The 14,383-nt window shown below is 40.8% G+C and overlaps 1 protein-coding gene and 1 long non-coding RNA gene across 2 annotated transcripts in view; both read left to right on the forward strand.

Moving 5' to 3' along the window:
• jam3b (junctional adhesion molecule 3b) overlaps positions 1 to 12,011 on the forward strand; it is a 53,524-nt gene extending 41,513 nt beyond the window's left edge. The window contains exons 2-9 of the mRNA XM_080780273.1: positions 1,565 to 1,633; positions 2,167 to 2,280; positions 2,444 to 2,596; positions 4,628 to 4,830; positions 5,914 to 6,013; positions 6,419 to 6,548; positions 6,661 to 6,715; positions 6,922 to 12,011. Coding sequence (XP_080636399.1) covers positions 1,565 to 1,633; positions 2,167 to 2,280; positions 2,444 to 2,596; positions 4,628 to 4,830; positions 5,914 to 6,013; positions 6,419 to 6,548; positions 6,661 to 6,715; positions 6,922 to 6,957 — 860 coding nt within the window. The 3' untranslated portion in view covers positions 6,958 to 12,011. The remainder of the gene's footprint in view (positions 1 to 1,564; positions 1,634 to 2,166; positions 2,281 to 2,443; positions 2,597 to 4,627; positions 4,831 to 5,913; positions 6,014 to 6,418; positions 6,549 to 6,660; positions 6,716 to 6,921) is intronic.
• Positions 1 to 14,383, forward strand: part of LOC308327387 — a 287,480-nt gene that overhangs the window by 261,016 nt on the left and 12,081 nt on the right. The window lies entirely within an intron of this gene.

The following is a 14,383-nucleotide window of genomic DNA, read 5'->3' on the forward strand; positions in this document are numbered from 1 at the left end:
TACCTATAGTTTTAGGTATTTGCGGTGCCCTCGGTTCAGAATGCATAGTGTTTCATTAGTATTAGAGCTACGTATAATGAATGCAATGGCCGGTCAAGGTGTATCACTTAAAGTCCCATGAGGTAAACGATTACAAAAAAGTATGTCCTGGGTAGCTCATTTGTTGGAACTTCTTGGGAGCCAGCAGACATTCACTGCAGGAAGAATCTAGCTGCCAATAATTGTTAAAGTGTAAGGTTTGGTCAGTATTGGAAACAATCCAACAGAAAGGATGGGGATCACTTCAGTTAGGACTTACTAACTGGAACCCACTCAGCTATAGTGTCAGTGTACGTGAGAATCTTTCTCCGTGAGCTGTTGCATTGCCTTCGTCCCTCTCTGGAGCTGTTCTTATGTGTGCTTCTGGTTTTGCTTGTGTGACTTTTAGGGGTATTTTGTATGTGGACCACGGGCTGTCATGATGATTCAGCACAGCAGTGGCCCCCTTCCCAAGGCCCTATCCCTCTGTCACACAGAACGACACAGTGCGTTCCACGGTGCGTTTGCACCATTAGTCCCACATGGGCAGCTGCATTAAACAGCCAGAGAAACGGAAACACAGACAGAGTTTGTGCGCGTGCGTACGTGCGTGCGTGCGTGCGTGTGTGTGTGTGTGTGTGTGTGTGTAAACACAGAGAGAGAGAGAGAGAGAGAGAGAGAGAGAGAGAGAGAGAGAGAAGGGCCAGGCCAGGCAGACAGGCGGCTGACTGAGCCACTGGCATGGTGAGCTTGCCCTGAAGGGCACATGCCTCCCTGCACAATTCTCCACTGTGCACAGAAACAGCACCCCCATCCTGCAACACATAAACATTCGTTTGCCCGACGAGACTAAAAATGGACGGTATAACAACATTACGCCAATATGCTGGGGACGGAAAGAAAATTAGCATGTTTGACGACAGAGGGTGTTGTTTGCTATGTGAAAACGAAACTTTACGGAATTCACATTATAGGATCTTCTTAAGAATCTCAGACGAAAAAAATAATAGCCTAGACTTCCATCAAGGAATAAATCTCACCCAGTGCTATTATAGGCAGGAGGAGACTCTTTAAAATATCTGGTGACAACACTATAGAGTATAGAGCATGCTCCAGCCCTTACATTTATGAGGCCAACTCTGAGAAATCTCTTGCACTATAGCACCCGAGGGGATTTCAAGGGAAACAAATGTGTCCTGCTCAAAAATTGCCTTTTAAAAAGAAATGTTTAATTTGTCTGTAAAAAGAAATAGACTCGAACAAACATTCCGTTATATTAAAAACCCCCATATATTATGAGTTATTGTTTTTACATCGTCATCGGCATTCCTTTTAATAACAGTCTGTGAAAATTCAGTGAAGTCAGAAACATCTCCTGAGGGCGATATACTTGGCATTGGCATACATAACACAGCCCAACACGACCAACAATGTCCGTTTATATTCAATATATAACACAAGGTCATTCAGTGTAATACGACGACATCAACGACGACTCATGCACCAGAGAGATTAATGTTTCTTTTCCCTCTGCCATGTCTTGCAGGCTACGTCAACGTGTTGGCCGTGATACTCAAGTCAAATGAACAGGCTCCATGGACCAACGAGTTTGAATGTAAGAGCCAGTGGGGCAAAATGCTATAATCTGACATTTCCTATACAGACCGTTTTGTCATTGATCTTGACATGATGCTTTAACCCATTCTAGACGGGAACCCCTTTTGGCGTTATATACTTGCTGTTATATCTGCTATTTCTGAAAGATTGTGACAATGTGCCGCAAATCTTTGAATATATATTCTTTCAGAGCGAACGTTTTTGACTCAAAAGCTTTGCTTCTGGGGGGGGGGGGGTCCCTGGAACTACATATTTTCAGATGGGGGTCGGCGGCCAATTACATATATTTTTGGGGGTCCTTGACATGAAAATGTTTGAGAACCACTGACATAGAAACATAAGGGTTTTTCAGAAAACTGTCAGGATCTAGAAGAAGGCCTTTGTAGAATCGTCTTCGGGTGTAAATGGGCTAAATGAAAGCATAAAGTCTGTCTTCTCTCAGAATGTATCCTGACCGAATGTCTTGCCATGATCTCACTTCCTCCTTCTCCTTCTCCTCCTCCTCCTCCTCCTCCTCCTCCTCTCCCGCAGCAATCGAATTATCCTGTCTGATCGAGTCCATTACCACCAACAGTCCCAGGATCGAATGGAAGAAAATACAGAACGGGGAACCCAGCTACGTGTACTTTGACAGGAAGGTTTCAGGTAATGCATAACCAATAAAGCACACACTTTAGAGTTAAATGAAAAACCCATTCGACCGTGGAAATTAACTATCGACCGTATAAACCATGTTCTATCGTTCGTATATATACAGTGTATTGTTGATACATTGAATGATGTTGTTTTTTTCTATACCTCCCTGCAGGTGATTTGGAGAACAGAGCGAGGATCAGAGAGCCTGCGACGTTGGTGATAACGAACGCCACGAGGTCGGACACGGCAGACTACCGCTGTGAGGTCACGGCTCCCAATGACATCAAGTCCTTTGATGAGATTTTGATCAGCCTGGTTGTAAGAGGTATATTCTTTCAAACAATAAACGACAAAAAACAAACAAGCCCTTTTAAACCCACATCCTCTGTTATATTGTGTCCCAATTTAATTAAAACGACATAAATAATAATAATAATAATAATACATTGTTTTGTATTTTCGCATCCAATTTCCGCATCCAATTGTTCCTGTTAAATCTAAATTTGCTGTGCACTTGCTGTGCACTTTCTACCAATATCATGACGTCCAGCTGTGAATCAATCAATCAATCATCGACTTTTAGCAACACAGAGCTGACATTCACTTCACACCGCTAAAGATCCCAGATGCACTGTGTCTGTAGCAGACAGTATGTACATTATACTGTAGTGAGTTGGATCTCATTTTGCAGTACACTAAAGCAGTGTTTAAAACCCATTCTGACCTGAGATCAGATTAAAAAAAATGTCTCCTACATCCTGACAGTTTTCTGAAAAAGCTATGTTTCTATGTCAGTCGTTCTTAGATTTTTCAAAAATAGCTAAAGCATAACATAATGCTAACACCAAAAGGGGTTCCCGCCCAAAATGGGTTAAGAACACAAAACAAATAGGCAATGCAGCAAAATAACTCATGTTTGATCAGCAGCACGGCCTATATACATTTTGCTGGATAGTTTGTTCAAAATAAAATGTCTCACTACACTATATTTCACAATATGAAAGTTAGACACTCAAAACACAGTTTCAGGGGCACGGTGGCACAGTCGGTAGTGCTGTCGCCTCACAGCTAGAAGGTCCTGGGTTCGATTCCCGCTAGGGATATGCTGGGGGGGTGTGTTCTCTCCTCCTCCGCGTCATCAGTACCCGAGGCGGGGTACTAATGACCAGTACCAGAGGTGGGGTTGGCGAAAGGGCCTTTCTGTGTGGAGTGTGCATGTTCTCCCCGTGTCCCCTAGGGTAGGTATACCCCCACATGTTCTCCCCGTGTCCCCTAGGGTAGGTATACCCCCACATGTTCTCCCCGTGTCCCCTAGGGTAGGTATACCCTCACAAAAAACATGCAGTAATACGGGTCTCTAAACTACCTCCTGCTGGCCAGGAAAGGAACTGGTCGGAAATAACGTGTTCCTTCCACACTCTAGGGAAACTCTCCCCTTGTCAGGTGAAAAGAAGCAGCTTGGACTCCTCATGCATAGAAGGAAGCATAGTCCGCTGCCCCCCCCCCCCCCCCCCCCCCTGCTGTAAGATGAAACCGTGTTATAGGTCATAGCAACCCGTTGGCTTACATAGGAGGATGTAGTTGTGTGACCAGACCTGCCCAGCTGCGAAGGCGTGCTCTGGGCTATAATGGGAAGCCTCTGAAACTGCATCTGCTCTGAATCGCAGTGCTAAAGAAAGCAAGCGCTACATGTTTTTGTCGCACTACTTGGCATGGCGCCGGCGGGCCAGAAAACATGGACCCCCGGGCCGGGCCGGCGTCAAGGTCTCCTCAACATCAGCGTTGTTTTGGTCGACTATACCTTTTTTCACTGGCGAAAACTAAACGAAAACTAAGCTATATGGTGACTTAAAACTATTGGCTAATTTCGTCAGCAAATAAAAACTAGACTACAATGTTAGGAAGGCACTAGTGGACAAGAGATCCAGTATACAGTAAGTCATTTTACACTTGCATGCTGAAAATAGCAGATATACAAGCTCACAATGCGACGCGTTGTGCGCTTGTAGATCGGCTATTTTCAGCAAGTGTAAAATCAGTCATTACGACGGCATCAAGGCCCGCCAGAATACATTTTAGTCGACTAAATGTAGATTTAGTCGACTAAAATCGCATGGAACTTAGTCGACTAAAAATAGACTAACACTAAAACATTCCAGGTGACTGAAATATGACTAAAACTAAATGAAGTTTCAGTCCGAAGACTATGTGACTATAGACTAAAATAGAAATTTGCTGCCAAAAACAACACTGCTCAACATGTTATATCAGCACTCTCTCCATGGAGGTTACCGAATCCACACAGTTGACCTCATTATGCTTTATTGTCTCACCACCACCACCACCACCACCACAGTAAAGCCGGTGATGCCCAAATGCAGCGTCCCAAAGTCGGTGCCCTTCGGGAAGTCGGCAGAGCTCCGCTGCGTGGAGGACGAGGGCTTCCCCAAGTCCCAGTACCAGTGGTTCCGGAACAAGGAGGAGATTCCCGACGATCCGAAGACCAGCCCAAAGTTCTTCAACTCGACGTACACGCTCAACTCAGAAACAGGAACTCTGGTCGGTATAGCTATGCGTGGTGGTGCATTTGTTTGGACAAGGGGGCTGCATGCTTGCTTTGAGCATGCAGGGCGGGGCAGTGGGGATAGAGAGAGGCCTGGCTGGCTGGCGCTCAGGGATAGGGGGCAGATATTTTGGGGAGACAGTTGATGGTGGGACAGAGCTTGAGCCATGAGGGGAATCTGCTGTCCTCGCTTTGCACATTCCTCGTTTCTCTCTTGCTACGGAGCGTATGGCCAGAACTGCTCTGTGTGGCTACTGTGTGGCTGTTGATTCATAGTTAGTTGATTCATAATGGTATCGTTGTATTTGCATTTTATCCGTTGTAAAATTACTGATATATACTTGAAGAGATGACAATGACAATGATGGGTACCAATAATCAATATAAATAATACAATTTAGGCATTTAGCAGACGCTCTTAATCCAGAGCGACTTACATTACAAGCAAGAACAAAAAAGTATGGGAATACATCACATAAAAAGCATTTATCATATCATAATATCATAATAAATGTACTATGGAAAAATACTATGGCCATATACTTATATTATATATAACGGTCGCAATGTGACATGTTGTGAGCTTGTAGTTCTACAATTTTTGGAGAGAGAAGTAAACATTTTTCACACGCACGCGAGGTTGAAAGTGGATGAACTAGCAGGACAAACATGTGAAAATAATGATGCAAATATGATATTTCTGTTCCATTTCATCCACCTGGTTTTATACAGATAAATGGAAACAATTATGCTCAAATTATTACGATTGGCTCTAATAAATGTGAGATATTTTAAAAGATATATAGATTACAGTTATTTTTATTTTAGAAAAAATATAAAAATAAAAAGTATTGAACCTGTGCAAATAAATGGATGAATAACTGATTTGGAAAGGTTTCTGGTACAGTACTGTACAGTACATTATCGTACATGTACACTATACAGATGTTTCTACTAGGGGCTGGACAAAATAGCAACGGATTAATAAAGAAACAGATGAAAACACGGCATCCCATTGACTTCATTACATAATGTCATATCATTAATCAAATGTATTGTATTTTTTTTTTATCCAACAGCGGTTCAGTGCGGTGAGAAAAGAGGACGGCGCACAGTACTACTGCAGAGCCAAGAATGACGCGGGACACGCAGAGTGCGGACCCCAAACCATGGAAGTCTGTAAGTATGTCAGTCAGTTAGTTCTCCCATTTTGACCTGGGAACGATTCTGCAAATGTCTTCTAAATCCTGACTGTTTTCTTGAAAAGGCTGTGTTTTTCTATATGTCAGTCGTTCTCAGACACTTTCATGTCACTTTTCACGATTCTTCAAAAATAGCAGACCTATTTTTCAATAGCTATAATGCATGGCATAATGCTAACACCTAAAGGGGTTCCCACCCAAAATGGGTTAGAATATATTTACCGGCCACATGCATGAATTTCATGTCGTCCACGTGTTCACGTTCGGTTAAATATTGAATATTGTATTCACTATGAGCTTTATAAGCTTGCCTTTTATTCATTCCTGGAATTCCAGCCAAAAGCCTTCTCAATTATAATTTGTCCCGCTTGTCATTCCACAGATGACATTAACATCGCGGGGATTATCCTAGGAGTGCTGGTGGTGGTGGTCGTGCTCCTATGTATAACAGTAGGAATTTGCTGCGCGTACAAGCGAGGCTACTTTGCCAGCCAAAAACAGACGGGAAACAAGTAAGCTTTTTGAAATGCCGTCACGGTCTACATTTTAATGTTATTGTATTCATGGCATATATTGTATCGGAAAATAAATATTATAATAATGATTTATTTGGTGTCTTATCAGTTACAAAGTCCCAGCTAAAGGAGATGGAGTGGATTATGTCAGGACAGAGGATGAGGTAAGTAACGCAAACAAAAGATTCCTCTAAATAAGTTGTTCAATCATCAACATTTAAGTGTTGTGATTGGTTAATATTTATTATTACTTCTCACATGAAAATAATAATAATACAAAAATAACTTTCTGTATTATGCAGTAAAATGTCATAACTATTTAATCAGTTCCAGAACGAGTAGCTAATATATGATTTAATATCTTTCGCAGGGTGACTTCCGACACAAGTCCTCATTTGTCATCTAAAAAAGGACGAGGAAGATGAAGCTGGATTTGCCTAGGAGTCAACGGCATATGTTGGACTGCACTCGTGAAGCTGTTTAAACCAGTGAGCTGCCCAGTTTGTGCCTTGAGTTCTTGGCTTGACTGAAATGAAACAATTCAAGTTTGCCAAAGGTGACAAGTTTTCACAGGAGAACAGTATGTAGAAACTATTACCCGTACTGTCCGATACAGATTGGTACTGAGAATCATTTGACGACCGTATCACCACAAAATGACACATTTTGCTAAATTATGGGGTTCTTTTATTTAGTGATCAATGCATGTTTTTAAAGGTTTAACACCAACTGAGAGGAAATAGAAAGGAAAAGAAAAGGAGAAGAAATTCAGTTCTGAAGTCAATCTGTTATGACAATATCCTACTGTAAACAGTTTGCTTCAAACCTCTTGTCATTTATATAACATTTCTTTTCTACTGTTGAAATTTGTCAGACTATTTTTGATGGAATATATTTTAAAATGCCTATAGATAAAGGTTTACTTTTTTAAATATTTGTAAAATACTAACATGTGTTTTTTATTTGGTTGTGGATAAAGATATTTAACATGTTTAACCATTTAGCATCAAAACCCGTAAGCATTTTACACCTCCTGCAAATTAAAGACAGAGCTTGATGGATTCATGACATTCACTCACGGTATGAGCATACCGAGATTTGGTTCTTGATCAGCGGTCTTACATGTTTTATTTCTCTGCTGGGATAATAGGGATGTCCCGGTCATTATTGCAAGAAGGTTCCACTGTTAAATGTTTGTAGATAGTCTTTAGACAGTAACGGATGCTTTATGCTTAGTTGTTCGCCGGTGTCTGGCAACCCGAAGATATCCTAGATCTATAAGCTCACAATGCGTCGCAGCACAACACGGCGTGACCTTGTAGGTCAGCTGTTTTTTGGTGCGCGACACAGACGCGCAGCCGCGTATAGATCAGGCGTGAGAAGCTTTGAAGAGTGCCAGTCAAATGCTGTGAAACACTACACGATCAGTGCTGCGTTTTCTTGATTTTAAGTGTCCTTCTATGTGCTTGCTGTTTATCTTGTATATATTGAATATACTGTCCAGGTTGGGGTTTTTTTTGCTGTCAAAAGTACGTTCAATATTACATTATAACAATACAGGGTTTGATGTTAACAATTGTATTGATTTGTATATAGTTTTTTTTTTTTTTTATGTGTAAAGTGGTGAAATGTAAAACTTCCTATTTGCGGCGATATGAAACTCTTTCCATTTCAAACACTCAAAAGATCACTGTAATGTTTTTACGTGGACTTCCTTTTATGAAACATTCATAGCACCCGGGTAAGAGCAAATCGTTACGTTGCAAATTCATTAATACTATACCTAAATCCTTGCATCAGCTTCCAGGGGGTAATTAAGTCGTTTTGTTTCCTTCACTCTATGAAACATCACACAATGGAAAAAAAATGACAAAATCAGCTTAGGGCTGGGCACTATATCCATACTGATATATCGTATTGATATTGTGATATGAGACTAGCTAGCTACTGTCTGAGATTTGGTGATATAATATCCTTATTCTGATTTTAATCACTTTATCCTTCAAAAATACTGGAAATAGTTTTTTTTTAAACAACGATATAAGATAGTCACAATGAATACAACAATATCGATAAAAGGTATTTGGTCCAAAATATTGTCATATTTATTGTATCCATATCGCCCCGGGCCGTATATATATCACATCCACTCTGTGATGATGAGCGTGCCGTGTTGTTGCTGCCGTGAAGCTCAGATCTACAAGTTCACAACGTGTCGCAGTGCGACGCGTTGAGAGCTTGCAGATCAGCTATTTTCGTAGGGGCAACCGAGCACTCTTTAGCCGGAGATGCGGTGTGAACGACCTGGATTTCGAAACAAATTTGTTCGGCGCAAAATGCTGCGTTCAAGTTCAGGAGACTTTGGTTCGGGGGGGGGGGGGGGGAATGAATTCTCCTGAATGCTGCCTTCCGGCATGGCATGGAAAGGAGTGGCTTTTGCATTTCTTTCACCATGTAGTAGTAAATGCTGCATTCGTTGGTCTGGAAAGGGCAGTTGTTTTACAGACGAGTAAAAGGGCAGGTGGTGAAGCCCCCTTTGATGTGTACGTGTGCACGTCCCTGCTTGTGTAGATGCTATGAATGTTTCTATAGGAGAGGAAATCCAGTGTGCTATCGAAGAGCGGTCATGGTGGGGACGATCTGCCCAGTGTTTACACATAGGAAGTTATCGACATCGCTCAAAGTGTTTTCCCAGGCAAGCAAATTTCATTTGTGACATGAAATATATGATAGGAACAATGAGAGGCACTCCATAATGCAGGGTGTAATTGTGTAATCCGTTTATTTCACAGGTAAATATTATTATGAAGAGGTACAAACACGCATAAATGCGTTTTCCCGCCTAAACCGTGACGGTTGTCATTTGTACAATTCATTCCTCTTAAGTGCCTTCTGCCATTACATTATTTAGAGCCACTGACCACAACAAACAATGATATTTCACACTTGTACACTTGCTATGTATATTTTCGAGAAAAATACACCAAAGTATATCTACAGTTTATTTTACATGTATGACACAAGCATAGCGTTTGAGAGGAATGATGACACCACACATTGTAAATTCATAACATTTACCCTCACTACATATCCAATATTATGTAAATAGCTTATTTCAATTATTTGAAAGCTTCAACTTGATTTCTTTTTTTTCATCGAAGGTAGAAATAGAACTATATTAGTGCCTAAGCATAGCAGGAATTATTTTTGGTAAAGACACAGCACTAGAAGAGAAGATAAATATACCAGAAATATATAGTGTTCAAAACTTTACATGATTTCCAGTTTGTAAACGCATTAATGTCTAATAGCATATATTTGGCCATTTGATTCTGTCTAATGGCATATTATATATGAGGAGTGTGACATTTTCTCACACATACAAAAGCAGTGTTACTTGGCTCACAAGGCAATCAAGTTTACATAAATGTGTCTGGCATATAATAACTAAATGAGTATTCAGAATGTGCTGTATTCTGATGTTCTTTGTTCTTTGTTTCATGAAGCAGATATCATGTAAAGTCAAAGTGTTACCCAAAATGTTTGTCTACAATAAAGTGAAAGAGCAGTACAGTATACAAACTAAAGGCCTACATTTACCCAGTGGTGGAAAAAGTACAAAAATATTTTACTTAAGTAAAATACTGATTCTCTACTTGAAAATTACTTAAGTAAAAGTACAAAGTGCCCATTAAGAAAGTTACTTAAGTAAAAGTATAAAAGTACCTCAAATAAAATGTACTTAAGTACAAAAATTTACCCGGCGTAAAATGTACTTAAGTATAAAAGTAAAAATTACAAAGTACAAGTACAAAGTACAAAATACAAAATTATTTTCAAAATGAATACAAAGAAATGAATTTCCAAAATTGTCATCCTGTCAAAAGTGGCTTTATTCCAAAAAATACTGAAAATACAGAACCCCCAACAGCATACATCGTGTTGGGAAAGTTCTTTTTTTTTAGGAACTATAGTTCAGTTCACAGTTCAACATTTTTTAAATGAACTAGTTCCGTTCATAGTTCATCATTCCAAATTTTGAAAAATGAACTATTATAGTTCTTTTTCGTTATTTTTTTGCTTTAATTTTTATATATTTTTTACATTTTACAAAAATTGCTCTTTTGCAATGTGAAATGCCACCGAATTATTTTTCCTTCTCTATATGGGCTTTTGCATGCTTTTATTGTGAAGGCAAAAGTTTCTGAACGTTCTCAGAGCCTGCATCTCCGCATGCTGGGGTTGGCTGATCTACAAGCTCACAACGTGTCCGGACGCGACGAGTTGTGAGCTTGTATATCAGCTATTTTCAGCACGGAACACTTTGTACGGCGAAGAATAAATTAGGCTTCACTGTGGAAGAGAGATGTCTTTTGTTGGCCGTTCGTGGCGATATTATGGACACGTACCTCCTCGAAGCGATAATAACCAACTAAGCTATTGGAAGCTATTTTTCGTGGCACATTATGTGTGTACAACAACAAGTTCCCTCAGTGTTTGTGTTAGGAGTTGGGACAGTGTCTGCTGTCTGTCAGCGTGCATGATCATCATGCAGTAGCTAGATGCGCGCTCCAGTGACGGCTGAGAAAGATTAGTTAATTTGTGTCGGATAGGGACTTATTGGTTGGTTTTCCGCTAAATATTAAGGCATGTTTAATGCATCCATGTTGAATGCGTGTGACAAAACAACACAGTGTGTGCGTCTTGCCGTCTTCAAAGCAGGCCAGGCAGCAGAACACAACTCCGCCCCCTATTATCTGAGAGTGGAGCAGCCCTGTTCAATTCTCAACTGCGCATTCCTCCAGTAAGACAAATATAAGATTTTATTATTTAATTTGTAGCGAGTAACGAGGTGTCCGATTTTAAATATAGCGCATTAAAAGTACGATTTTTTCCTTGTAAATGTAACGAAGTAAAAGTAAAAATACAGCAAAAGAAAAGTAGTCAATAAAAGTACAAATTCTCCAAACTTGTACTTAAGTACAGTAACGAAGTAATTGTACTTCGTTATTTTCCACCACTGCATTTACCCCAATGAACGGCCTAAAAAAGTGTCTAGCTCTCTTGTCGGCTGCAGCAAGGCAGAAGGGACTATAGATATTCACATCTCCACTCAGGCATAAGCAAGCAGTGAGAGATACATTTTTCCTGTGCTAAGGGGCAAGCTAAGCCAAATAATAACTGCCAAACACACCGACGATGTCCTCCAAACCTGTGGAGGGTATATACAGTTTCATTGATCTGATAATTGATAAACTGCTTTCTGTGATAGCGGGGACTGGCATGATGTAATAATGTACTGTAAGAAAAGTTCAGAATCTTGAGATCATGATTTTATGAACCAAACTTGTGTACTGTATAGAATGTCCTTCTAGGGCCTGGTGTTTTGTTAAATATTGAACCATTATTTTTTTTCTTTATTTTTTTTTGTGATTAATAAATCTCACTTCTAATATTTCAGCAGACGTTTGTGTGTGCTATTTTTAATGGTTCACAGGGGGTCATGAATACACTGGAGAGATCAGAAGAATAATTGATGAATGATGTATGTTAGCTAGAGCTCAAGTAAGAGAAAACCAAACAGAGGCCGAAATGAATTGGAGCATACCCTATACTTGACACAACGCTGTTGGAGCCCACAATATCAGAGCTGTCCTGTCATGAATAATTTCTGTCTGCTACTTAAGGACAATGTACTGTTGCAAGAGTTCTCTGCTTGCTCAAAATGTTTGCAAGACGAAACTGAATCATTCATCTTCATATGATAGTGTCTAAACATTGGACCAGTGTTTCTCAGCCTTTTCTGGGCCAGTGCCCCCTGTCCAATATCCACCCCCCCCTCCCCCCCACACTCCCAATTAAATTGTAAACTGTATTTTTTATTGTGTTGCTTATATACAGGCCCTATCATCACAGGGATGTCCAGTGATGTCAACACCATGGCCAGTATCATTTCAGTGTCATGGTCACTCAGTATCATGGTTAGTATGATGACAGTATCATGATCAGTATCATGTCCGTTTCAAGGTCAGTATCATGGTTGAGGTTAGTGCTCTTGGCCCCCCCGTCACCCCATGTTTGGTACTGATGTTAATAATGACATCAACAGACTTCAGGCATTGAACGTTTGTGTGATGGTGGATGAAGTTGGAGAGGTAAGGTTGTATTGGGCCTTGTAGAGTATAGACCGATTCACAGAGGGGTGCCCTGGGCGCGGCCATTACTGAGGTGTAATCCATGGAGCAGGTGCTCCGTAGGCCAGGTGTGGCTAATCAGTGCTGTTGTGCTTAATGGTACACCTCAGTAATGGCTGTGCCCAGGAAACCCTCTGTGAATCGGTCTATAGGTGGTGGTGAGTTGTGAGTATGATTTTGGAAAGTATACTCTGGAGTATAGATATACTGGAGGCAGCCGGGTGGTGGAACCGTGTACATATTGAAGTTGACTGAGAACACTTCATATATAGTGCAGTGGTTCTCCCCCTTCCAGGGGGTCCCCAGCAAAATGAGGAAGTTTAAATATTTGGTTTATTCGAAAAAAATAGTCAATCTGCATACTTGCAATGTGTTTATTTATTTGAAGTTTCACTAGAGGATGTTGTGATTCGTTGTGTTGTGAGCTTGTGGATCTGCTATTTTTGAAAGATGATGAACAAATGTTGACAAATATTCTCTTAAGCGGGTCCCCCCGGCAAATACTTTAGAGTTTGTGCAGCAGAAAGTGACAGTATGGGTCGGAGGAGGCAGCCAAGTGACGCTACTGAGGCTGAGCCGGTGTGAGAAGGCGGTTTTGGTTATCTGGTTGACATGGGGCAGGAAGTATAGCGTTAATTAAAAATAATATGTCTGAATTAAAAGAAGCTGAGAGGAAGAGAAGAGGCGTGCAGCCTCTGGCAGGTTTCAATGCAATGAATGTCAGCAGGGGCACACAACTCGAGAGTCCACAGGGAAAGAAAGGTCTTTCCCTTCAGTGGTTCTTAAAATATGTTCATTTCAAAGACCCCTAAATTATATATTTGGCCACCAATTTGCAAAGATTGTGTGCCAGGGACAACGTTGTTCAAATAACCCAAAAAATAAAATATGTGTTTAAACTGTTCCTCTCTCTGTTCCTATAGCGACCCGCTGGGACCACCCCAAGGACCCCTGGGGTGCCCCAGACCCCACTTCGAGAGCCAGTTCACTATCACCATTCACCACAGCAGACTCAGCAGGGCAGTGACACAGTTTGAGAAATCACATGAATAAAGTCTGCCCTCTAGTGGTTGAGAAAGTTAAAGGCCATGGTTGCAAGTTAACTACTGACAAAGCTTTGCTTCAGAATCTATTGGAATCCTATTATACAATGAGGGCCTTGATGTCCAGGCTGATACAAACACTCACTTCTGAGATTGTTTACTTCTAGACCCAGGGGTCCTTGAGGTAGTTCCAGGGGGTCCCCAGCCAAATGGACCCTTATGGGTCTGTAACTCTTATCAGAGTTAAATTAACTTTGATTTTACAATACACATTGGGGGTCCCAGAGATAGACTAATGCAGGTCAAACCGCAGGCCCTTGAAATGAAAATTAAATTGAGAATCACTGCTAGAGCCATACAAATCTTCTCTTATGGGGGTCCTTGGCATATCTTTTCAAATGGGGGGGTCCATGGGCTAATGAGTATCATTTTGGGGGTCCTTGATAGGAAAAGGTTTGGGAACCACTGGTCTAGTGGATTTGTGCATGAATTTGGAGTGGCAAAGTGTTGTGGAAAAGTGAGTTTAACATCGTTTAAAGTCGTTCACTGGTTTTTAAATAATCCTGTTGTATTTAGGACGATTTGTGCAATATAG

Source organism: Protomyctophum bolini (assembly GCF_963924005.1).
Source record: "Protomyctophum bolini genome assembly, chromosome: 13".
In the NCBI taxonomy this organism is placed as follows: Eukaryota; Metazoa; Chordata; class Actinopteri; order Myctophiformes; family Myctophidae; genus Protomyctophum; species Protomyctophum bolini.